This window comes from Hemiscyllium ocellatum, chromosome 2 (assembly GCF_020745735.1).
Source record: "Hemiscyllium ocellatum isolate sHemOce1 chromosome 2, sHemOce1.pat.X.cur, whole genome shotgun sequence".
NCBI classification, from domain to species: Eukaryota; Metazoa; Chordata; class Chondrichthyes; order Orectolobiformes; family Hemiscylliidae; genus Hemiscyllium; species Hemiscyllium ocellatum.
Window position 1 is genome coordinate 18027916 of NC_083402.1, and position 27206 is coordinate 18055121.

The following is a 27206-nucleotide window of genomic DNA, read 5'->3' on the forward strand; positions in this document are numbered from 1 at the left end:
CACATTCACAAACACACGATTAGGAAGATTTCAACTCCACCGGTACAACACTGGAGCAAAAGAAAACGGAATTCCCCACAATGTATTGTTTTCAAAGAAAGATTTGTTTATTTGTTGGCACTTTTACAGGGTCTGTGGCAATAATCGGTCCTATAACAACCTTAATCTAAAACTGTTTCGTTGTACGGCAATACTTGCTGAACTGAAAAAAAACACAAGACGTTAACTGCTGAGCCAAGATACAGTTTTGAGACAGAAAAAAATCGCTGCGCTCATTTATTTTTTTACACACATAGGCTTCTTCCGTGTTTAAAGCTATGTGCATGCGCAGAGGCTGAACGCAGCGTGCAGCCTCCTGGGAGTTGTAGTCCTCACTGTCGCCTGGTAACAACACGTGACATGTGTGGCAGCGAGCCGGGAGGAACTACAGTTCCCGTGTTGCAGTGCGGGCGAAGCGGTAGGCTCCTCGGGTTTGGAACGCTGGTAATGTATCAATGCAGGGGCATTATTTCCTGGATTCCATTTGGAACGTTGGTACATGGCAACAGCTGTTCGCCAGCAGCAGCCCAAGCACTGCAGCGGGCGGACGTCAGTGTAATTTATTATATTTTGTTGCTGTCGTTTGTGTTTTTTGTTTCCATTCCCACCCTTTTATCGTCTTTTTAAAGGGGAGGGAGACGTGTGTAAGACGTATGGTGCGCGTTGCTTTATTATCCATTTAAGCTCGAGGTTTGTATTGTACGTGTGTCCAATAAGACTGAATGAAAACACCGTACTTTAATCCGGGTGGATAATTTTTCTTTCCATCTCTTTTTCTTCCTCTTCAGCACCCCTTTTTTTGTCATTTTTCTTCTGCAAAGACGCGCGTTATCGGCGCAAGAAAGCGAATATTGTCATAAAGGGCTTTGCATGGAACAGCCCGGCCATTGTGAGCTTCTTAGAGAGTTGTAATTTTTGTTTAAAAATAAGAATTCGATCACCCTTCTGTTCCCATCCCCCCCACCCCCGCTACTTCTCACTAAGAAAGTTGCAATGTGAGTTCTTTAACCTACCGTTAAAGAGACGTTTTCTGCCATATTGAATTCTTTTTATATGTGTATATATGAGTTTTTTTTTCGTTGCTTGTTGTGGAACTGAGTGTGCTACCGCTGGTTTCGAATCCCCACACACTTGCGTTGAGTTGATAGAACCGTTCTCTGAACCCGCTTCAGGGTAGAAGAAGAGTATTTGAGGAGAGCGAGAAAGGGGGTTCCAAAGTGGGAGGGGGTTTGGGGGGGGGGGGGAACAGTAGGGGAAAAAAATGAACGGTTTCAGTACCGAAGAAGACAGCCGGGATGGCGGCGCCGGGGCTCCGGGCTTTGGCCACATTTGTTGTCTGGTTGATGATGGAGAGAGGTGCAACCGCCCAGCCGGCAACGCCAGCTTTAGCAAGAGAATCCAGAAAAGTATTTCACAGAAGAAACTCAAACTGGAAACCGACAAGAACGTAAGTCTGTTGACTCTTGATTGTTTCTTTCCCCCTCCCCCTTTTAAAAATAAATATACATTCTGCAAAGTAACATCGTTGGTAGAGGTAGACTGAACACATATACAATACTGTGTAGAAGCTGATGTGAAACAACATTGTCGTGCGGTCGATTAAAGGCCTGAAAATAGTAGATTTGAACTGCCTGTACAAACTTGAGCAATCTTTGTTTATTTAAAAGATTAAAATACCAGGTGGGGATTTTTCTTGTTGTTAGTTCTCTTTCTCCGGGTGGTTAAAAGGCCAGCAGTTTCCACACGCTCGCTGTTGTGTTTAAACTGACGCTGGTGTGACCTCCTGATTAACATTGGGGAGTCTGGCGACGGAGTAAACGCGGTCCTTACTTGAGTTTCCCCGGGCCAGGATGTGTCATGTTCTTTTGAGTCTTCGAGTTGGTAATTGAGCAGCCCCTGTAGCAGAACAGGAAAACTCCCGCTTTCATTCTTGATCTTGTTCTACTTCAGCTAGTGTCACGAGGGCGGGAGTTAGGGGGGTGTTTAATCATTAGATTAACTGACTGGTTTCGAGAAGGGGGGAAATCAGCGAGGGGGTCCATGCTAATCCTGACATTCAGGATTACATTCAGGCCCTCCAACCACCCACTCACTGAGCTTGTGGCTGACCTGAGATTGACTCCATATAGCCCCTTCTCCCTATCTCTTAACATTCTTTGCTACGAGGTGTCTATCAATCTAAATTTAAAAAGACAGGTACTTCACTATCAATTGCTGCAGATTTTGACAATTTTTTTGTTTGAGATCGAAAGAGATGGTGAACAGGAAGGGGATTCAAGTTAAGGTTGATGATCAACCATGATCATATTGAGTGGGGAGCGGTCTCAAGGAGCCAAGTGGTCTAATCTGGCTGTTTCCTGCATTGAGCCTTACAAACCTTTTTAGAGTAATGTATCTGAGCTTCACTCCTGAAAGACCTGGTCCCAATCTTTTATTTTCTGTACGTTTTTGAAAACACAGAATCAGAGCAACAGTTTACCCAGAGGCTGGTTAGTGTGTAGAATGAGCTTCCAGAGGGGAGTAGGGCATGTGGGCACAATTATAATGTTTAAAAGACCACTTGGCTATGTATATGAATGGAAGGGGTTTGAGGGATATGGGCCAAGCACAGGCAGGTGGGACTAGTCTAGTTTGGGATTATGTTCAGTATGGACGTCTGTTTCTGTGCCGTATGACTCTGTTTAAAAAAAAAAGTAGGCCATTTGACTCATTGAGCCTTTCAACATGACCATGGCTGGTCCTCTATCTCAATGCTGTATTCTCTCCTTGACATTTTAGCCTCTAGAAATTTTTCAATTTCTTTCTTAAACGTTGAATTATTTGGCCTCCCTGCCTTTTGTGGTAGAGAATTTCTCACATTCGCCACCCTGAGAGTGAGACGTCACCTTGTCTGAATCTGCAGCGGTATATCCTGAGACCGTGATCATGCTCCCTGACTAGCAGAAGTGTCTGTCCTCAAATGTCAGGCAAGGATATATTTTGGCTTGTGTTGGTAAAGTACTTCAGTGGGCTATCACCTATAATTGCGACTTATTTGAAGTATTTGAGTTGAATTAGTGATGTTGGACCGTACACTGACTCCACAAGTTGCTGCTGTATGGACAGTGAAGGAACAATCAATTCTAGAGTATGGGAAGCTTTGGAAGAAAAGGGATTACTATAGGGTGTTGAGAAGGGAAGAAGGATGAAAAAAAGAACTTGCATTTATATAGTGCCTTTCCTGCCTCAGACCAATTCAACATACCTTTTAGCCACTGAAATGATTTTAAATAATGTTCACTGCTGCCAATTTAAAGATGAAGGGCAACACAAAGCATTGTGACTGTTTTGTTTTGATGATGTTGATCCGAGCAATAAAGGTTTGATCAGTAAATATTGAATTGGTGAGACCGTCCTGATCTTTGCAACGAAATCTTAAAACAACCAGCCAAGATGCCAGTTTGAGCTTCCACTCAATGGTAGCAGTGTAGCCCTCCCTCAGTACTGTACAAGAGTCTCAGACTGGATTGTATATTCATGTCTCTGGGACACAAACCATAAACCTTTTGGTCTCAGATGCTGAGTGACTGTGGCTGCTATCTAACAGAATGGGAGAATATATTTAATGAGAGGTGGTTTTGTATGATGTATTCAGGAACAGAGTGGAAAGGGGAAATTTGCTTTTTCTGATTGTTTGTCATGAGCTGAATTTTGCTATCTTCAACAGGGAATATCCTTTAGAAGCTTTCTCTGCTGCTAATTTGAAATTTGAGTAGGGATAAGTCAGTGGGGAAAGCCATTTGATCACAAGGGCATTGCAACCAAACCCAGATGCATCCGAATTGTGCAGCTTCCATCGTTGCTGAGAGATCAAACGAATGCATTCTGCCTAACTTTTCACATAGGTGAGGGTTAAGAGTCTTTCAGTGCACAAGGGAACCATTCAGCCTATGCTAAACTATGTAAAACTTTTGGAAGAACTATCCTGTGTCTCCTTGCTTTTATCCATGGTGCATTGTAAACCAACTTTGCCACCACAAGTGCTTCCTTACCAGAGACCAAATAATTCTTAGGCTGCAGACCCATCCTGGCAGCTGCCTGTTCTGTTGGGTTGTGGCTTAGAGAGGTCTGGCCTCTGCATGGGAGCAATTTCCATCCAATAGTTCTGTGCTGAAAGTTTCTAGTATTCAGACCAGTCAGTATTGTTGTCAAATGTATTTGGCAACTGTGTGCCAGGGACTGCAGCTTGATGACTATCACCTCTTGACTGTGAACACTTTGAAGCTAATTTCTTCGTGAGTTGGTTTGGAAGCAGGTTTGTCCGGGTCCGGAGGGCACTAAGATTTTTGTTAGTGTGTTAATAGTTATACTATGTAATATTGGGAGGAACATTGAACCCTAGGTGAGCAGTTTACCTACAAAGTAATGAAAAATAAAACATCTGTTGCACATCTTCCACTGACTTCTTGCACAGTAGCACTGTCAAGGAACCTGTACCTAAATCACTCCTCAAACAGATTTTACCATACCCTGTTTCTAAAATGTTTAATCCTCTTCATTCTTTAATTCTGACATCTTATTCTCAACGAATTATTTATGGCTATGATTTCAATGGGCCGTGGACTCTGAAATACCCTCCCTAAACCCCAATAGCATTCGCTCTCACCTTCAAGAACTTCCTTCTGGCCTATCGTTTTGTCCAGGCATTTTGCTACTCATCTTAAATTAACTACTCTTTACATAGTTTGATGTTATGTCTGATAACACTTCTGTAAGTCACTATTTGCTACATTTAAATCTGTCACTTAAACGTGGCCGTTGCAATTTTATGACCAAGTGCACATTAATTGCAGTTAGTGCAGTAGCTATAGTTGGCAAGTGCCACAATAGTTGCTAACAGTCAAAAGGCTTTCCGAATGCTGACTATGACAGTGGCAAGATTTGGGTCCGCAGTCATTTGAGTGGCACTTGAACCCACAGCCTTCTGAATCAGATGTGACTCAGTCAAGGCTGACACCTCCTGTATTGGGAAATTTGCCTTTGTATCATGCAGCACACCGAACTTGCTTTCTTTGCTACGATGTCATTCACTAGGTTATTTTTAAAAGAAGTGCTGACTCAGTAATGACTTTTAAAAAGGTTATGATTTGTTCTGTCAAATTTTGACTTAGCTGATTTAAAGCTTTAAGTTTTGCTTTAGATCTGTTGCCCACCTTCAGAGTTTTCAATATCAGCTGAAAATTTCACAAAGATATTTGCGTAATGTTGTTTGGTTTAAGTATCCAATTCCATTTTACAAGTCACTACTGAATCACCACCACTACTTCAGACAGTGCACTCTAGATCAGCAAATAAGAAATTGCCTTGACCATCCTGCATGCAGCTACTTCGCAACCTAACAATGACCACCACCTATGTTGCTTTTTTTTGGTTTGCTTTGGACATTTGGGCAATTCTGTTTCCCAGTTGTGGAGTTCACACTCTTGTTTACTGCCGCTTGTTTACTTAAGTCACTGCCTTAGGGCAGTGTTGGCCTTGGTTTAATGGGTAGCATTTCCATTGTGTCAGAAGGTCATGGGTTCAAGTTCACAGGAGAAGTTGCACGTCAAAATAAAAGCTTTTTTGATGCCCCAGTCCAGTATTGAGGGGGTGCTGCATTGTCAGAGGTGTCGTCCTTCAGATGAGGAATCAGTCCCTATCCCTAACCATAACCCTATTTACTCTCAGGTGGGCATTTTGAAAAAAAGACAGTTTTGAAGGTGAAAGAGAGGTTTATCCCTGGTGTAATGATAATTTAGATATTCCGAAAAGCAGATGATCTGGTTGCTGCTGGCATGTTGCCAATGTCTTGTTCCCTATGTTGAAAAAAATGTGATGCTGGAAAAACACAGCAGGCCAGGCAGCATCCGAGGAGCAGGAGAATCGGCATTTTGGGCATAAGCCCTTCTTCAGGAATGGCTGAAACGTCGCTGCCTGGCCTGCTGTGTTTTTCCAGCATCACATTTTTCAACTCTGGTCTCCAGCATCTGCAGTCCTCACTTTCTCCCTGTCTTGTTCTCTATGTCATAATGGTGATTTCATTTCATGATGTACATCTTTGTAAAATATTTTCATACATTTTGGGGACTATGAGCAGCACCATATAACTGCAAGACATTCATTAACTGGCAGCATTGCCTGAATGGAAGGAACCCCGTCTCCAGTGATGATTCTGCCCTCCGGGTAGAATGAGTCTACAAGTCAGGGTGTCAATGAACAGTATTTTGGAATAGTGTAGGCCTATTTGACTGCGATATGTGATAATTCTTCACGATTGTCTAAATAATCAACTGTTTGAATTTTGTAGTCTACTTTAATCACAAAAGCAATCTTGTAATCTCTCCTTCCTCCCCAACACAACCCAATCAGGATAGTGCTTAGTAGGTAATGATTTTAGAGTCTCATGAAGTGAATTTGCAGTGGTTGCAAACTTTTGTCAAGAACTTGGGAAGAAGTGTTTTTAACTCCAATTCAACTGTCAGTTCCCCCTCTCTCAGATTTGAATCATTGCAGAATGGTGATGAGTTTTTTGCTTGTTTCTTATGAGAATCAGTTTGTTGTAATTTGTTTCTCTTTTTGTTAAATATTTCTTTCTCAGGTTCGACATCTGTACATATGTGACTTTCACAAAAGTTTCATACAAAGTGTGCGAAACAAGAGGAAGAGAAAAGGTAGTGATGATGATGGAGGTGATTCACCAGACCACGATGCGGAGTCTCCAGAGGTAAGTGTGTGCAGCACTGGTTGTTTAGGTGATTTTTGGTTAGGGACTTTTGCAATCCAATCATACAGTTCTAATCATACAATTCTCTATCCTTCTGGCATCACTTTATACAAATGAGATTGTTTTATCTTGTGTATTCAAATTTTACCTCTGCACTTTAACCCTTTTAGATGAAATGTTGACAGATGTGTAGCATATTGTACAACCCAGAACACACTGTATAGTTTTGGTTTTTTTTTTGATTAATCACTGTTATACTTTGTATAAGAGAGATTGATTGCAAGATAAATATAAAGGCAAACAACCTTTAAATAAAAGTTTGAATATCCCCAAGCTACTGGAAGGGTCTTTCAAGAGTTTAAGATTAACACCATTTTTATTGTAACAAACTAAAAACACTAATCATTACACGCTATTTCAATAAGCAACTTTAAACTCCAGAAGACTTCCCCCATTTAACCTTAATTCCCCTGCTATTGGACATTGGCTTTGGACTAGGTAGGTCTTAGGCATTGTCCCTCCTGATGGTTTGTTTTCCCATTTCCAGCCAGATAACCTCCAACCCCAAATTCACTTTCAAAGTGATCCCCACATCTGGCTAAAGTCTGACAACTCTTCCAGCCTTGTGCTAACGTAGGTAGTGTCTTAAATCCAAGTGTGAGCTCTCACCTGTGTAATGAACGATAGCTATCTTACCTTTCTGCCTTCTCTTGCTTTCCATGATTATTGCAGATTTATCAGTCTGAGGGGTTCTGGGTTACCTTTATAAAAAAAAATCCTATATGCTGGTACTTCAATGCTTTCCACAACTAGTTCCTGTCTCAAACCAATGTTGGCAGAAATCACGTGGGCTTTGTATCCAGGTGGAAGTGCTGATTGACTGTTTACTAAATCAACTCTGTTCTATCTTAGAATTAAAGTGGTGACATCTGTTAGTCTAGCAAAACCATGGATCTATGCCTGGGAAGTTTTGCTTCAGTCTTTGGTAGAGCTGCGGCTGTAGAAGCCCACACTGGAGTGGCAGACTCGCCTGCAGCGACTGCACTTAAAGGTGTTGTCTTGGTGCGGCTTCTTTTTTCGGTGGGTGCACTTGTCTTCAGCAGCAAGCCTCAGCTTCTCTTCTCCTCTTTTTAGACCTCTGCGTAATTCCAGTCTCCAACGAGAGCAATCACTTGCAATGTCCTCCCGCCTCTCAATGTTCATGTTCAGTGACTTCACGTCTCGCTTGCAGGCATCTTCGAAATGAAGATGGGGCCGTCCTTCTGCTCTCTTGCCGGAAGCCAGTTCCTCATACATCAGGTCTTGCAGGATCCTCCTTGCTGACATGCAATGCATGTAGCCCAATCAGTGGTAACGGTGTTATTGGAGCTGGGTGTCTGGGCATGGGCCAGGACATCATTGTTGGTGACTCTGTCAGTCCAGTTGATGTCCCAGATGCGTCTCGGGCTGGGAAGGTGGAAGGTGTTGAGACGCTGCTCTTGTCTGGAGTAGTGGCTCCAGGTCTCGCTGCCATAAAGCGGTGTGCTGAGGAAGCAGACCATGTAGACAGCAATCTTTGTATTCGTCAGCAGCTTTCTGTTCTCTCGGACTGTCTGTCAGCCTCACGAATGTTGAGGCTGCTTGTCCGATTTGTCTGTTGATCTTGGAGTCTAAGGAGAGACTGTGATGGTGGAGCCAAGTATGTAAACTTGTGGACTATCTCCAGCTCATAGTTGTTGTTTGTAATGGTAGGGGCGGGGGGGTGCTCAACGCCTTGACCCAACACATTAGTCGTCTTGGCTGATTGTCAGGCTGAAGTCCTGGTAGGGTCTTGAGCTGTCCATGAAGTGTTGCAGTTGGTCTTCCACGTGTGTTGCCAGTACCACGTGGTCTGCAAGCAACATGTCCCTGATAAGTACTTAACAAACCTTGGTTTCCACCCTTGGCTGGGTCAGATTGATCAGCCTTCTGGTGGAGGTAGACGCCATCAGTTGATGATCCAAAGGCGTGCTTCAGCATGACTGCGAAGATGATGCCAAACAGGGTGGAGGCGAGCACACAGCTCTGCTTCACACTGCTGTGAATGTTGAAGGCCTCCAAAGAAGAGCCGCGATGATTGATGCCCTTCATGTCTCTGTGGAATGACTGAACTATCCTGAAGAACCTCAAGTGACAACCAATCCTGGTGAGGGCTTTGAACAGGCTGTCTCTGCTCACAACACCAAAGGCCTTTTGTGAGGTCAATGAAGATGATGGAGAATAGTTGTCTTTGCTCTCTGCATTTAATAAAGTACATCCATTTATAAAATCCGACATTCCTACCACCACCCTGTAAGACTGAGATTAGCAGTGTGTGATTAAAGTCATCACAGATGGTCTTGTCGTTGTCCACAGGTGCAGATATCTTGCGCTTTCTTCCTTCAAACAGCCTGGGCTCTCTTCACCTTTCACAACCAAACCACCCAATTTTGGGGAAAATTCAGGGCAAGTCTTGTGACTTTTCTGTTTCCTCGTGGCACTAGATTGCAGAGAGTCCCAAAACGTAACAATCTTACAAACTTCACATTTGTGACAAATGTCTCATCCACCAGATGACATGTATGACAAAGGGCACTATTCCTTCAGTCAGCCTGTGCTTTTTGTTCAGATATCTAACATTTTGGCCACGATGGCACTCTCAGAATGGTACTATTTCATGCTAATATGCACTTTTTTGGTAGCTAACTATCGTCCAATACCTGTCCAATTTGGGGAAGAGTTACTGTTGCGTCAAATCTGTATTTGTTAATACATTAAGTTTATTGTTTGAGGAGCGTTAAATATTTGGAACTTTGAATAAGTGCTGTCAAAATCAGGTAGAATAGTGATATGATTTGGTTTAGGTAAGGGGTTATCAGACAAAGCACTCTGCTTGAGTTGACACTGAGAGTTCAAGTGTTACTCCCTAGAACTGGGTATGAAATCTAGGTCAATATTTCAGTACAGGACTGAATGAATGTTGCACTTTTTAATACTGGTTTTAAGGTGAGATTCTAAATCGAGGCCTTGTAAGCCCCATAAGATAAAACTTGAAAGATTCTATGGCTGTTGTTATCTTACGGGGAAGAATAGTTTTTCTCTGACCCGGTCAATATTTATCCTGACTTCAAAAGTAAATGATTGTTGCTGTTTGTGGTGCAATGGTGTGCACAAATTGGCCACATTTTTCTAAATTAGAGCAGGGAGTGTACCTTGGAACTATTCTTTTAAGTTCCAAGTCCGTGAAAGCTACTTTATAAATACAAAATCTTCCTTTCTTGTGATAATTGTGTAGCACTCCAGATCCGGTCATTAACTAAAATCATGACCAAGTTACCCTAGGTAGAAGAATTTGTAGTCTAACATTATGAATGGAATTGTTCCTTTTCCCTGAAATTACCTTGGTGTTCCTGGGTTATATCATTACTCTGATGCTTGGTGTCCCAAAAAGTCAAAAATAATTATTCCAGTTTTCCGTTCCGGGTGGCTGGAAATATAAGAAAATATTGTTAAAGTAGGGGACTTAGGTAAAAGTAATTAGGCAGATCCAAGATGACTTTTGTGAAAGGAAAATGTTTTGCTGATCTACTGATGACTTTGTAGAAGTAACCTATGCCGCCCATGAAGGGAGACCAGTAGATGTACTTTATTTGGATTTCCAGAAGAGATATTATACAAGTTTTTTTTATATTCCACAATAATCTTTGATGGAGCATTTTATCAGTGATTAGTAGATTACAGAATCACAAAGATTACAGTCTAGAAGGAGACCATTCAGCCTCTTGTGCTGCACTGGCCTATTCAATGAGCATTAAAAACTGGTGCTAATGTCCAGCTTTATCCCTGTGCCCTTGTACGTTTAGTTTTATCCAAGTAATCATCCAATGCGCTCTTGAATATTTCATTTGAGCGTGCCTTCTCCGCACTTCCAGGCAATGCATTCCTTGCCTACTTATCTGTTGAGAGAAAGTGTTTTCTCACTTCACCTTTGCATCTTTTGCAGATTATTTTAGTTTTGTGCTGCTTGTTCCTTTTGAGTGAAAACAGTTGCCCCATCATCTCTATCCAGCCTGCTCATGACTTTGAAAATCTGTTTTTGAAAGCTTTTAAGCTATCTGCACTCCAAGGAGAACAGTCTCAGCTTCTTCAATCTATCTTCATAACAAGTTTCCCACCTGAAACCACTCTAGTTACCCGCTTCTGCACGCACTCATGCTTCCCTGTTCTTCCTGTAATGTGCCCAGAACTGCACATAGTACCTGAGGTTAATAAGTGTCTTTTACGATTTGGATTAAAGACTGGCTGACTAACAGAAAGCAGAGAGTAAGCATAAATGGGTCTTTCTCAGGGTTGTAAGATGCAATGAGTGGTGCTCTACAAGGATTGGTGCTGGAACTTCAATTGTTAATAATCTATATAAATTACATAGATGAAGGGATGGATTGTCAGGTTAATTACCAAAGTTGATGACAAAGCTGGCAAGACAAGTAAGTTGTGAAGAGGACGTAGAGGCAAGGGGAGGGGAATATAGATAGTGTAAGTGAGTGGGCAATGATCTGGGCAGATGAGATATAGCATGGGAAAATGTGAAGTTATCTGTTCTGGGAAAAAAAATTATCAAATAGGGAGAGCGCTGAACTTTGCGGTACAAAGGGATCTTGGCGTAGTGCATGAATCACAAAAGATTGGTATGCAGATACAGGAAGTAATTATGAAAACTGATTGAATGTTATACTTGTTATGAGGGAAAAGAATACAACAATCGAGAAGCTTTGCCTCAGCTATGGAAGGCAGTAAAGGCCCACATCTGGAATATTGGTGTTGTATAGTTCATTTTATTTGAGGAAGGATGTAAATGTGTTTGAAGCAGTTCAGATGCTTACCAGTCCAATTCCTGGAATTAACAAGTTGCGTTATGTAGAAAGGTCAGACAGACTAAGCTTACAGCTACTAAAGTTTTAGTAGTTCTGGAGGTTGTTGTTTGTTCTTGTGGGAACTTTGTAAAAATCGGGGTTGCCTACTTAAAACGGATGAAGAATTTTTTTTTGAAGGTTGACAATCTTTTAGACTATTCCTGAAAAATGATGGAAGCAGTCCTAAAATACTTTGAGAGGTAGAAGTGGATAGATTCTGGTTAAGAAATGATATGAAAGGTTATCAGGATAGGTGGGCTCAGCCACAATCTTATTGAATGTCTGAGCAGGCTGAAGTTTTCGAATGGACAGCAGTTCAGGCAGCATCAGAGAAGCAGGAAAATTGACGTTTCTGGCAAAAGCCCTTCACCTTCCACCCAAAACATCAATTTTCCTGCTTCTCTAATGCTGCATAACCTGCTATGCTTTACCAGCACCACACTTGTGACTCTAATCTCAATTATCTGCAGTCCTCACGTTCGCCTGAAGTGTTTGAATGGCCTACTCCTACTCATTTTGATGTCGATGTCTTGGTGCAAATGTCTTGTCTCCAGCCTGTTGTACTCAGTCAGAACAGTTACTGTCATGTGCAAATTTTGAAAAGAAAGTGGCTACTTTTGCATGGAGATAGTTGAGGGTGAGGCAAGGCTCTGAGAACAATCGTCTTGTGCAGCAGTGTAGAAACGTACAGCAGAAACCGAAACCAATTTTCGTGATTTTTTTTTAAAGAGCAATGCTCCCTCACTCTTTGCCTATCGCCATGCAACTTGGGTTTCAAATTTACAACACCATAAATATTTTATTTTGTAGTATCATTTAAACTGTTGTTTTGTATGCTCCCAGTTTTAGTTTGTGCCACTTGAGAATCGAAGACAATGTAAACATAGTTGGAATGTTGTAATGAGCAATCTCACAGCCTGCAATTTGGTACAGACCTGTAGATGTTTGTTATTAGGGTACAGAAGTCTTGCGTATAGCTTTTCCTTTTTTTTCAATCCTTGTTTCCTGAAATAATGCTCTACTCATATTGTCAATCATCATTCATGTCTTTTGAGATTATTTCTAAATTTGTTCTGTGGCTGTCAACTTGATTTACACAGAAGATACTCAAACCTTTTTTCTTTCTCTTTTTGTTTAGGTTGATTTGTTTCAATTGCAAGTAAACACGCTGAGGCGTTATAAGAGACACTTCAAACTACAGACCAGACCTGGACTAAATAAAGCTCAGCTAGCTGAGGTATTATACATTCTCTGGTCTATTTATTTGCTGTTGTTTAACTGTTGTCACAAAATAAACTGACTGTGGAGTGTGTGACACTTGAAAATTATTTTGCCAAATACAGTTGCTGAATTGTGAATAGGATCCTACATTGAAAAGTTTGAACATTTCTTTTTGCCCAAGTTACTAATGTGTTTTAAACTATTACATTTTAGTATGGCACACTTAGCAGGAAGTATTTAAGGCACTGTACATGATGACAATACAAGCACCAGTGAGAATAGATATCAATGGGTAATTGCACTGCCATCATCCCTGGAGATTCCCTTGCTTTAAGTCACTGGTTTGCTCTGATGTCTGTGGTTTTGTATTGTGTAATTATCCTCCAGCGACTGCTTTTTGCTGGAGAGCTAATCCTGCTTCAATCAGGAGATCTTGCTATAGTTTTAGTCATACATTGCTTGCTGTATTTCGTAGAAGCTCTCTGACATTGGCCCTGTTTGATGTACAGGAATCCTCACTTAAAATGATGTTTGCGTTCCTGGAAATCATTTGAAACGACTTAATGTGAAGCATTGATTTCTATACCACTCGATGTTAAAATGAATAAGGTTCTTTCAGGCTTCTCTAGCAGGGAAAAGTTAAAACTTCTTTGTACCTGCATATTAGGAATATGGTGCTTTAAAATGAATAAATTCCCCAAATGATATAACTTAAAATTATGTTTTTTAAAAATATAAAAGATGTCACATTATACTTGGGGAACTATCTTAAGTGGATCCTTCAAGAGTGGAGCCTAGGGCAACGTTTTGAGTCCTCCATCTCATCAGTGCCAAGACTCACTGAAAACTGAACATTTTAATCACTGGGTAAGCAGCACTACAAAAGCAAATGGATTGGATAGAGAATCTCTACTGGAAATGTTCAACACTTCCATTCCTTGGATTTCTTTGAATACATGTAAACTGCTATGATAGTGATTTGAATTAGTTCAATTCATAGATATTGGTTTTGCTACTGAGTTCACCATTTGTTGTAGCATTCCCCAATTGCATTTAAGGTTCACCACCTTGAGCTACCACAGTGTGCCTGGTATAGATATACTTGCTGTTGGAAAAGGGGAGTGAGGTGTTTGATCTACTGACAAGAAATCTGTGGTGGTATGATTCCAGGTTCTTATGATGTGAGTTTGGGGGAAGCAACGTGCAGGTGATAATGTTATATCACGTATCAGCTGCCTTCCAAGTTGTAGAATTTGCAGTTGAAGCAACTTGAGTGAGTTGCTCAAGTGCATCTTAGAGATGATATACACTGTTGCCAACGTGCACCAGGGAGTGAATGTTAAAGGTAGTGGATGGGGTGTCCGTTGGGTGGGTTGCTTTGTTCTGACTGGTATTAAGCTACATCCAGGTAAGTGGAGAACTTTTCATTATACTCCTGACTTGTGCTGTGTAGATGGAAGACAGGATGCAAGTTATTCACTCCAGATTTCCTGGCAGTTCTGACCTGATCTTGTAGTCATAATACCTGATCTTGTAGTCGCAATATTTTACCTCCCGCTGCCTCTCTTTCCCCTACACACACACACAACCCCCCCCACCCACCCCCACCCCAGTCAGTACATTCCCCCTAGCTGTTTGACCTCCTTAAATGCATTACCTTGCAATTATCAGGATTGAACTTCACCTGCTGCTTTCTTGCCCACTCATCCATCCATCGATACCATTTTGGAGCCCGGAGTTATCCTTTGCGCTATGCACAATGTGGCCAATTTTCGTGTAATCTGCGAATTTCCCAATTATGTCCCTCCTGTTAAGTCCAAATTATTAATGTATAAATCAAAAGCATGTGTCCCAAAACTGAGCCTTGAGGAAGACTACTTGAAGCAGCTTTCCATTTACATGAGCAGACATCACTATTACCCTTTGTTTCTTATTACTAAGCCAACTTTAGGTCCAATTTGACGCACCACCCTGTAACCCGAAGGCTTTTACTTTTTTGACCAGTCTGCCTTGTCACTTAAAGAATTCAGTAAAATTTATAAGGCATGACCTTCACTTAACAAAGCCATGCTGATTACCCCTGACCAGTCCATGCCTTTCTCAGTAACAGTTCATGCGATCTCTGTGTTGATTCCAAAAGTTATTCACTATCGAAGTAAGACCAACTGAGCTTTTAATTGTTTAGCATTTCTTTTGTACCTTTTTAAACAATAGACCCACATTTACAGTCCTAGTCTTCTGACACCTCATGTCAGTCTAGTGAAGAAGGGAAAATAATTCTCAGAACATCTACTATTTTGTCCCTGAACTCTTTCAAAATCCTTGAGAACAATCCATCCACTTTCAAGGATTCCAACTCCTCTAACTTCATGATTATTTTGGTCTAAACTTACATTGTTTGATTATTTTGTCCAGTATTTCACATTGGTTTTCTCAGATTACTATATCCAAGTCATCATTTTCTGTTGTGAATAGAGTCAAAAAACTCATTTAAAATGTTTGCTATATCCTTGGGCTTTCCTTTATCTTGCTAATGTTTTTTCACACCCTCTCTTTGATTTCCTTTTCTTTATGCTTGATCCCTGTACTCCTCTAGGTGATCTGCAGTGTTGTTGTTTGTGACTAACATAAGCTTTTGTTTTGTCAGAGTCATAGAGATGTACAGCACGGAAACAGACCCTTCAGTCCACCTCGTCCATGTCAACTAGATGTCCCAACTTCATCTAGTCCCACTTGCCAGCATTTGACCCTTGTTCCTTTAAACCCTTCCTATTCACACATCCATCCAGATGCCTTTTAAATGTTGTAATTGTATCAGCCTCTACCACTTCCTCTGATTTCCTGCTGGTCCCTCTCCCCTTTGAGAACATTCAGCACCCTCTCCGCGATATCCTTGAGCCTGGCACCAGGGAGGCAGCACACCATTCTGATTTCTTGCTTCCAGCCGCAGAAACATCTGTCTGTGCCTCTGACTAGAGTCCCCTATCACAACCGATTGCTGGAACCTGATGTATCCCTCACTACATCAGAGCCATTCTCAGTACCAGAAACTTGTTCGTGTTACATTCCCCTGAGAGTCCATCATCCCCTACTTTTTCCAAGATTGTATACTTGTTTGAGATGGGGATAATCACAGGAGATTCCTACTCTGCCTCCCTCTCCTAGAGTTAACCCATCTACTTGACTATCTGCAGCTTTTCCCTCTTCCTATCTGCCATCCATCACACCCCCAGCTCCTGTAAATTCCTCACTGCTTCTAACTGCCGCTCCAACAATCTGGTAGGATTTGCAACCAAGGACACTTCCTGCAGACATAATAATCGGTAACATTCAAACTTTCTCTGAACTCCCACATCCGACAGAAAGAGCACATCACTCTACTAAAGGCTACCTTTGCTCCTTCACAATCTGTAGACCCTGAAAATAGCACTGTCTTATTGTTCTTAAAAAAAAAAACACTGCTCCAGGCTAACTTAGTACTTTGTGGTTTATATTTTTAAGATTTAACCAAGAGACAGATCGCATCAAGAAAGAACCCATTCTATTCACTGATGTAGATTTACTGCAAGGTTACACTCAAAAACTATGCATTTATCTGGTCCTATGCTGCGAACTCTTCCTCACAGGTTTCTGAACTCTTCCTCAGACAGCCGTATAGGTTTCTTTCTGTGACCATGTGTTTGCTGCCTTTGTCTGATGTCCTGCTTTTTTTAAAGTACAGTTGTTTTGATACATTTTTCCTCAAAGTTCCAAAACAGTGCAACAGCATATAAAACAGTAATTGCTGCTCCTGCAATTCGAGTAAATCACCTCCAACACCTAAAATACTTTAAAAACAAAGGCGTAGCACTTAGATCCACAATTTTTTTCCCTTCCTCCATCTTGAATTACCCAGAATCTATTTAATCTTCCCTTGTATTTTTCGAGAGAACTATGAGGGCATAGATTTGGCAATACCATTCTTATTTTTGGAGGGGACACACTTGCCTTTACCCCTAAGGATCTCACTTTTTAGTGCCTCCCACTGGTTTCCGACTGATTTATCCTTGAGCAGCGCTGTCCAGTTCACCTCAGCCGTATCGCTTCTCAGTTTTGTAAACTTTTCCTCTCCCCAAGTTAAAACCTTTTTACTCCTGATTTACCTCTGTCCTTTTTTCCATAATAATACGACATCTAACCAAGTTGTAGTCACTCTCCCCAAATGGTAACCCACTATCCGTTTACCCATTTGCCTATCTTCATTTCCCAAAACTAAATCCAGAATTGCATCTCCTCTCAATGGGCTTGTCACCTAATGTTTCAACAAAATTCTTGAATACAGTGTATGAATTTTTCACCCTCAATGCCCCTTGTTTTGTTTGAAATCCAATTGCTATTGGAATAGTTGAAGTCCTCTCCTCCTGTTATTGATCTCTTATTCCTATAGACAGAAATCTGTTGATGTATATGTTCTATCTTCCTTTTCCTATTTGGTTGTGGGGGTGGGCGGTGGGGGTGGGGCGTTGTCTGTAGTTTGTCTTGTAAGTGTGATTGCCCACTCTTTTGTTTTTAAGTCCTAAGCTCAATTCATAAAAGCCTCATTTGTTAATCCATTTAGTATATCATTCCTTTCGCAACTGTAACCAATACTGCCACGCCTACTCCTTTTTTTTTGTCACCACCTCTATCCTGCCTGAAAACTGCATATCCAGGGGTATTGACGAAAATTCTGCCCTCCTTTAGCCATTATAGCAATTACTCCATACTTCCAACAGTCTCTTTGTGCCCTTAGTTCATCTGCCTTATTTGTAATACTCCTTGCATCAAAATATAAACAGCTCAACTCTGTTGATTTCTTTTGGGCGCTTTTTAACCCTTGTTTCTTTTGACTTTCCAGATTGCTGACTACATACTAACTAATTCTATCTTCTGTTTCCTCATCTGAATCTGACCCATCAAAGTGTAATTTTTGGTTCCCATTCTCCTGCCATATTAGTTTAAAACCTTACCACCAGAGCTTGCAAAAGCCTCCACAAGGGTATTTGTTCCATCTAGGTGCAACTCGTCCAGCTTATACAGATCCCACCTTTCCCAGAAATTATGTCAATGCCTCAAGTAGCTAAGCCCCTCTCTGGTACACCATTTCTCCAGCTATGCATTCATTTGATCGATCCTCTTATTCCTGCTGTTGCCAACGCATGGCACTGGGAGTAATCCTGAGATTACTCCATTTTGAGGGCCTGCGTTTTAACTTGCCTCCTAACTTCCTATGTTCAGCTTTCACATCCTCAATTTCTTCAATATTCTGGGCTTTCAACTTTGCGCTCAGAAATGATTGAAACCATTTTTTTTTGCTTCCTCAATTTTGATAGCTGCAGATTTGTTACTGACTGATGTAATGGCCTTTTATTCTTGTTGGGGTTCTTTAGTTGGGAGGTCACGAGGTTGGGTATTTTGCTCAATCTTGACCGTTTCCAGTCGCTTCAATGACTGATGGACTTTATGCAGTGTGGAAATCTGGCTGGCTCAATTCTGTGGCAGAATCTTTTGTTGTCTATCACTTTGCATCCTTTTCAGTGGTGTAGTCTATTCAGATGTTGCTTCTTAGTTTGATCTTCATGAAAAACTTTGCCACTAGGAATCTGGATTCTCTAGTTTGGACACTTGTGGAAATTATTTCATCCAAACCACTATAGTCAGTTTTTCGTCTCACCTAAGGTGCAAGACTTTGTTTTATTCCAATCTAACTAACCAAGAGATCCTGTGTTTTGCATAGAACTTCAGAAGTGGCAGACAAAAGGGCTATTTGGATTTGAAATCTTTTGTGAACCCAGCAGTGGATGACTTAAAATGCCAATAATGAGGGAGGAAATTGATAATGAAAGTAAAAACAGAAATTTCTGGAAAGCTCAGCAGGTCTGGCAGCATCTATGAAGAGAAATCAGAGTTAATGTTTCAGGTGCATTTCCAACGAAGGGTCACTGGACCCGAAGCGTTAACTCTGATTTCTCTTCATCTGTGCTGCCAGACCTGCTGAGCTTTTCTCGCAATTTCTGCTGCTGTTTCTGATTTCGAGCATCTGAGGTTCTTTGGTTTTGATTGCGAAAGTAAACTGACTAGGAATGATGAAACAAGCAGCAAGAAATTCTGACTATGAAGAAAAAGATTGCTAAATTAAGTGTGGGAGACTTGGATAATGCAACTGTGGAATTAATAACAGAAAGCAGGGCAACGGCAGTTAATTTAAACAAATATATTGTGTCGGTTTTCATGGTAGAAGACACTTTATACATCCCAAAGACATGAGCAAGGTTTTATGGGATAAAAGATCTTGTAACAGTTGCTATCACGAGGGACAAAGTATCTGGCAAACTAATGTGACTGAAGGCAGGCAAGTTGCCAGGTCTTAATGGCCTGCATCCAAAGGTTTTAAAGGAAGTGGCTGTGAAATAGTGGAAGCGTGGGTCAAAGTATTCCGGAACTCACTGGATTGTAGGAGGGTTCCAGCAGATTGGAAAACTGCTAATGTAGCGCCACCGTTGAAGAAGAAGCGAAACAAAGTAGGAAACTAGGCTAGTTGGCCTAACATCTTCATTGGAAAAATGCTAGAGTTCAGTGTTAAGGAAGAAATAGTGTTTAGAAAAGCTTAATGGAGTCACAGTCAAAATGGTTTTGTAAAAGGGAAGTCAGGTTTGACAAATTTACAAGAATTCTTTGAGGATGTAACAAGTAAATTTGCATAAGGCGTCTGATAAGGTGCCACTTAAAAGGCTACAGCATAAGTTAGGAGCTCATGTAGTGTTGCTCGTAATATTGGGGTTAATATATTAGCATGGATTCTAGATTCAGAAAAAATTGTCATCAGTGGATCTTTTTCAGGTTGGAAGGACTTATCTAGTGGAGTGCCAGACGCACCAGTTCTTGGGCCTCAATTGCTATCCGTATTAATAACTTTGAGGAGGGGGCATAATGTAATATATGAGGATACAAAAGTAGGTGGGAGTGCATGTTCTGATGTAATAAATCTGCAAAGGGGTATGGGTCGGGAGTTTGCAAAAAACTTGCCACAGAAATATAGGAAAGTCAGAGATTTGGTCAGAAGAATCAAAGGCATGATATTATTTAAATAGAGACTTTGAAAAAAGCACAGCACAAAGGTATCTGATTTTTTTTGTGTGCATAGAGCATAGTTTGCATGCAGGTTCAGCAAGCAATTAAGACTTAGATATTGGAATTTAAAAGTAAGGAAGTCTTTGTTAACATTGCACAGGGTATAGATTCACCTGCCCCTGGAGTTGTGCAGACAGTTTTGGTTGAGAAAGGATATACTGCCATTGGAGGCAGTTCAAAAGCGATTACTAGACTGCCCCCTGGGATGAAGGGCTTGACCTAACAAGAATAGGTTAAACCTTTATTCATTTGAGTTTAGAAGAACAAGAGGTGATCTCGCGGTACCCTTTTAAGTGGCACCTTATCAGATGTCTTATGCAAATTTACTTGTTATCATCAGATGTCTTATGCAAATTTACTTGTTACATCCTCAAAGAATTCTTGTAAATTTGTCAAACCTGACTTCCTTTTTACAAAATCATTTTGACTATAACTCCATTGGTAGGGGTGGGGGGTGGTGGTGGAGGGGAGGGGTTGATAGGATCAACGTTAAGATGATATTCCAATTTCTGGGGTAATCTTGCTGAGAGGACATACTTCTAGAATAAGCAGACACTCAATTAAAACTCAGATGTGAAGAAATGTCTTCTCCCAAGGAGTGGTGAATGTCTGCAGTTGTCTACTGATAGAGCTGGAGTCTGGACCACTAAAAATATTTAAAGAGGAGTTAAGATTATTGAAGTATCAGGGGAGTTGAGGACTATGAGAGTTGGTATGTCAAAGGAACTGAGGCCAGAGCTACATCAGTTAAGGTCTTGATGAATGACATGACAGGCCTACTTGATGAGATACCATATGGCTTACTCCTATTGTATTTATGTTCTCGTGTTCAACCAATAACAACATCTGCTCTACATCTAATTATGTACCAAATTGTATTGATACTTTAAGCTTCTGTTTAACTGTCCAATTTGGGAGCTGTTCAAGAATTTTTTTTTTGGTATTGAGTTTTGATTTTTATTTAACCCATCTCTGAACACAAATCTTGCTGGTAATACTATTTCTGATACCTCAGTTTCCTAACGTGATTAGGTATTTTATGTTCCTTTTAAGGTTTTCATTCTGCAGTAACAGGAATCTTGCCATCCTTCGTCTTGTAAAGTTTCTCCCTCGCTTCAGAACCTTGTTAAGACTCTTTGTTGCTTTCTTGTTTCCTGAAAATAGAATAGTTCAATTAGAATAGTGACCATCTTTCAGTTGTCCAGTGTGTTTCATATACATGACTAGAGAGTTTTGCTGACTCTCATTCTTGGAATGCATGAATATTCTCTCATCCTCTTTGTTTTGTTTTTCCTGCCCTGCCTCACTGTATTTGTGCACTATGCCGCTGAACCCCAATAGGAACAGCAGATTTTAAGTTAGTGCAATTTTGACCCGAGTTACTGTTGCTGTTTAAGGCTGCCCTATTTGTGTAAGGGATTTCCATGTTTTGACTCGTGCAGCTGATGGCTCACCAATTCAACATGGGCTTAGGACTGCTTCAACAGGCCACCTTGTGATTTGGCCTGCTTATTTCCTTTGCTCATGAGCACTTTCTGTAGTGTTCTCTGAAGTATTCTCCTTTGTTGGGTGCTGTCACAAAATTTGTGACATCTCCTTCTCCTGAAGTCTTCTCTGTCACCAACATACTTTTTTTCCTTGAAGTCCCAGATTCTAATTTCTCTAGCTTGGCACCATTTGGAAATTGGTGCTGATCACCATTGGTCATGACGTTGTGGAAAGTGTTCCTCTTGTCACCAGGTTGCATTCAGGAAGTTGAGAGTTCTTTCATGCCCAAAGTGATTTATTATAGATAAGGTTACGTACTGTTCTCATCTGACTAAAAGTCTTGTTCAAGAAACAGTATATTGTATGACTGCAATTGTTTACAGACTACATGAGTACAACATCTATTACTGCAGAGATTTTTTTTTAGGAACACTAGGACTGAAAAGTGGAATGTAATATTCATGCCAAAGGTGTCAGGCAATGACCATCTCCAATAACAGACAATCTAACCTTTGCTCCTTGATATTCAATGGCATTACCGTCATTGAATCCCACACTGACCAGAAACTGAATTGAATTTTCCGCATGAACAGTGTGTCTACAAGAACAAGTCAGAGCCTGAAAATCTTGCAGTGAGTAACTCACCAAAGCCTGTCCACTATCTACAAGGCCCAAGTCAGGAGTGTGGATGTAATACTCTCCAGTTGTTTGGATGAGTGCCGCTCCGACAGCACTCAAGGAAGCTTGACACTATCCAGATAAAGCAGTCCACTTGGTTGTCACCACATCCGCAAACATCCACTTCACCACCAAAGCTCAGTAGCAGCAGTGTGTATACGGTGTACTGCAGAAATTCATCTGACTTGCTTAGACAGCACCTTCCAAACCAGTGACCACTTCCATCTGGCAGATCAAGAGCAGCAGGTACATGGAAGACCACCATGTGCAAGTGCCTGTCCAAGCCGATCACCATCGGCGTCAAAGTCCTGAAATTCCCTCCCTAATGGTGTTGAGTCCATCTACAGCACAAGGGAACTGCAGTAGTTCAAGAACACAACTCTCTGCCACCTCCTTGACCGCATCTGTGGATGGCAGTAAATACTGGCCCAGCATTTGAGTCAAGCATTAACCCTTTCGGACCCATACAAAACTGAATGATACCAAATTATTTTAATGTGCCTGGGTGAGATTTGGACACAGTCTGGATTGAAGAGTTTCACCCTCAGTTGATGTCCACACATGTCATTACCTGGGGACCCTAGCCAGTAATTACATGTGCAGTGTAGTGACTTTCTTCCCCCACCCTCACATAGAATTGCTGAGATTAACTTTGGTGTCCTCAAGAACAGCATTATTGAAGTTCTAAATTGGAGAAAGGCCAATTTTGACGGTATTAGGCAAGAACTTTCGAAAGCTGATTGGAGGCAGATGTTTACAGGTAAAGGAATGGCTGGAAAATGGGAAGCCTTCAGAAATGAGAAGAATCCAGAGAAAGTATATTCCTGTCAGGGTGAAAGGGAAGGCTGGTAGGTATAGGGAATGCTGGATGTCTAAAGAAATTGATGGTTTGGTTTTTAAAAAAAAAAAGAAGCATATGTCAGGTATAGACAGGATAGATCGAGTGAATCCTTAGAGTATAAAGGAAGTAGGAGTATAATTAAGAGGGAAATCAGGAGGGCAAAATGGCGACATGAGACCGCTTTGGCAAAAAGAATTAAGAATCCAAAGGGTTTTTACAAATCTATTAAAGACAAAAGGGTAACTAGGGAGAGAATAGGGCCCCTCCAAGATCAGCAAGGCATCCTTTGTGTGGAGCCACAGAAAATGGAGATACTAAATGAATATTTTGCATCAGTATTTACTGTCGCAAAGGATATAGAAGATATAGACTGTAGGGAAATAGATGGTGACATCTTGCAAAATGTCCAGATTACGGAGGAGGAAGTGTTGGATGTCTTGAAACAGTTAAAAGTGGAAAAATCCCCAGACCTGATCAGGTGTACCTGAGAACTCTGTGAGAAGCCAGAGAAGTGATTGCTGGGCCTCTTGTTGAGATATTTGTATCATCGATAGTCACAGGTGAGATGCCGGAAGACTGGAGGTTGGCAAACGTGGTGCCACTGTTTAAGAAGGGCAGTAAAGACAAGCCAGGGAACTATAGACCGGTGAGCCTGACCTCTATGGTGGGCAAGTTGTTGGAGGGAATCCTGAGGGACAGTATGTACATGTATTTGGAAAGGCAAGGACTGATTCAGGATAGTCAACATGGCTTTGTGCGTGGGAAATCAAGTCTCACAAACTTGATTCTGTTTTTTGAAGAAGTAACAAAGAGGATTGATGAGGGCAGAGCAGCAGATGTGATCTATATGGACTTCAGTAAGGCGTTCGACAAGGTTCCCCATGGGAGACTGATCAGCAAGGTTAGATCTCATGGAATACAGGGAGAACTGACCATTTGGATACAGAACTGGCTCAAAGGTAGAAGGCAGAGGGTGGTGATGGAGGGTTGTTTTTCAGACTGGAGGTCTGTGACCAGTGGAGTGCCATAAGGATCGGTGCTGGGTCCTCTACATTTTGTCATTTACGTAAATGATTTGGATGCGAGCATAAGAGGTACGGTTAGTAAGATTGGAGGTGTAGTGGACAGTGAAGAGGGTTACCTCAGATTACAACAGGATCTGGATTAGATGGGCCAGTGGACTGAGGTGGCAGATGGAGTTTAATTCAGATAAATGCTGTATTTTGGGAAAGCAAATCTTAGCAGTATGTATGCAATTAATGGTACGGTCCTAGGGAGTGTTGCTGAACAAAGATCTTGGAGTGCAGGTTCATAGCCCCTTGAAAGTGGAGTCGCAGGTAGATAGGATAGTGAAGAAAGCGTTTGGTATGCTTTCCTTTATTGGTCAGAGTATTGAGTACAGGAGTTGGGAGGTCATGTTGCAGCTGTACAGGTCATTGGTTAGGCCACTGTTGGAATATTGCGTGCAATTGTGGTTTCTTTCCTATCGGAAAGATGTTGTGAAACTGGAAAGGGTTCAGAAAACATTTACAAGGATGTTGGCAGGGTTGGAGGATTTGAGCTACAGGGAGCAGCTGAACAGGCTGGGGCTGTTTTCCCTGGAGCGTCGGAGGCTGAGGGATGACCTTATAGAGGTTTACAAAATTGAGGGGCATGGATAGGATAAATAGACAGTCTTTTCCCTGGGATCGGGGAGTCCAGAACTAGAGGGCATAGGTTTGGGATGAGGGGGGAAAGATATACAAGAGACTTAAGAGGCAACTTTTTCACACAGAGGGTGGGATGTGTACGGAATGAGCTGCCAGAGGAAGTGGTCGAGGCTGGTATAAATGCAATATTTAAGAGGCATTTGGATGGGTATTTGAATAGGAAGAGTTTGGAGGAATATGGGTCGGGTGCTGGCAGGTGGGATTAGATTGGGTTGGGATATCTGGTCGGCATGGATGGGTCGGACTAAAGGGTCTGTTTCCATGCTGTACATCCCTATGACTCTATTATGAGCAATTTTAACATGCTCAAGGATTCAAATTTGAGAGTTTATTGGTTTCTGCTGCAGCATAACATGGTGAATTTGGCATTATTTTGTGTGCTTTACAATAACTATGTGACTTGATTTAGCTAACCAAGGAGTGCAGATCAGTAGAATATTTATGAATATCCTTTCAATGCAAAGTAATCAGTTTCTTTGTTCCACGTTTTCCTACTGTTGGCAATTCATTGTAGTTGAGGGATTTGTACAAGTTAGTTTACCAGTTGCTAAGTCTTGCTCGTGAGTTGATTTTGTAACCTGCTTCTGTGTAGTAATTCTGCTTTCCAGAGCCTCCCCAATCCCTTTTGAATGAAACCTTTGATTCCTCAAGGAATAGTGAAACATGACTGATATTGTAATTCCCTGAATGTTTTGCAACAACTTGTGCTGCTGGGAGGCCAGTCTTGCATGAAATGTTTTCCCTGTGATGGGAATCCAATTTATGGAGAGCGGAGTTGTTGTGCATATCAACAAGGATCACTCGCGATCTCAAAATGACTGAACAGCCTTTGGGCAGTTCTCCCATGTTTCTATTAAAATTTGGGTTTAAATATTTCATTCTTCATAGAAATATTTTACTTTTTCAGTTACCCTTTATAATCTGTCTTAGTTTTTTTCAAACTGCAGATAACACAGCAATCCTGGTGTGGTTCTTGCTATCTTCTGTGCATTTGTTGATGATTTATAAGAAGAGTATTAACTGTGTATGTGGTAGTTATAATCTCAATACCTTGTGCAGGTGGATATGGTTATGCAAATGGGGCAGAAAGATCATCTATACTGCACTGAATTTCATAAGCTTCAGGGAAAAATACCTGTTTGAAATGTAACACACTTTCAATGAAAATGGAAAATATGTACTAATTTAAAAAAAAATTAAATATCATCTTTTTCTCCCCTAGACAATCAGTCGTCATTTTAGGACCATTCCAGTCAACGAAAAGGAAACTCTAGCCTATTTTATCTACATGGTGAAGAATGAAAAAATGAGGCATGATCAGAAATCTGACAGCAGCATTCACTGAAAGACATTAACTGGGCTTTTGTTGATCACAGGATCATGCAGTGACAAAATTTCCACTTCTAAAGCCATTTTATTCTTTAAAAGCATCAGCTGAAATTGGCGTGTGATTTTCTTTGAATTCTTATGTAAAAGCAAAACGTTTGCAGTTATTATTTGCCAGTCTCAGAATTTTAATGTCTAGAATATGCTATAGTTAAATAGAACCATGAGAAAAACAGATTCCCTTTGCATATTTTTATTAGCTCTTGAATGAAGTCAAGTACTGAAAGAGAAAATTACACTTGCGACACACATTCTGAGGAAGTGCTTCAGGACCTGGAGACCACCTCATTGTTTAGAATTCTTATTTTGTCCCATCATCTTGGAAGTAACATGGCTCCAATTAGTGCAACCCTGGAAACGCAGAAGATGGGCAGCATTGCAGAATGCAGGAATTCAGCTCTGCATCGCAATTTATGTTGCAAAAGGCATACCTAACTCTGGTTTAAGTTTTTTAAAACTTGGCTGGAATTGGAATTCGTAGCAAGAAAACACAACTCTGGAAAAAGAAGGATCGCAGTTGAGAAAATCGTAGCGCTTATTAATTCAATTCTTTTTAATGCAGCAAAACATTTATCATAGTTGGAAGTGAGACATTGTCCTGTCTGCAATACAGTGATCAATTATAAAGTTTGAACTTTTTTGTGCACCAGAATTTTCTTAAGATTGATTACAGTGTTAATTTTTTTCTGTGTGCACAAATATACAATGTACTGTACAATGACTGTCAGAATTTTTGTAATATTTACACTTGTCAGCTTCAGTGGGGTTGGGATGTGGTTGCAGAGGTACACGTTTGTTACTACTGTTATTTGGCGGGCTACTTAAGACTTGATTGTCAATTTTGCATTAAACAGATGTGGACCCTAACCTTGTTATTCTTTTTGTTATTTGATAAGTTCGGGCAATGTTGGTGATTGTTTAGAGTTCAACTTTTTGACATTCGGGTTGTATTTCATCTTTTATTCCCCATCAAAGGACTCCTTAAGATGAATCTCTCAAGGGACCAAGCACCATGATTCAGTCAAAGACTGAAATATTCATAA

General features: G+C 41.0%; 1 protein-coding gene across 2 annotated transcripts; it reads left to right on the forward strand.

Annotated features, from left to right (window-relative positions):
- Positions 1-453: 453 nt before the first annotated feature.
- Positions 454-27030, forward strand: sap30l (sap30-like). 2 transcript variants are annotated; one of them, XM_060842908.1, is made up of 4 exons: positions 454-588; positions 6656-6781; positions 12830-12928; positions 26000-27030. In XM_060842908.1, exons 1-4 carry the CDS (start codon positions 487-489, stop codon positions 26120-26122), a joined length of 450 nt encoding a protein of 149 aa, XP_060698891.1. In that variant the 5' UTR covers positions 454-486; the 3' UTR covers positions 26123-27030. The 2 variants fall into 2 exon arrangements, with proteins under 2 accessions (XP_060698891.1, XP_060698883.1); XM_060842900.1 differs by having other exon boundaries at positions 455-1486.
- The last annotated feature ends 176 nt before the right edge of the window (positions 27031-27206 follow it).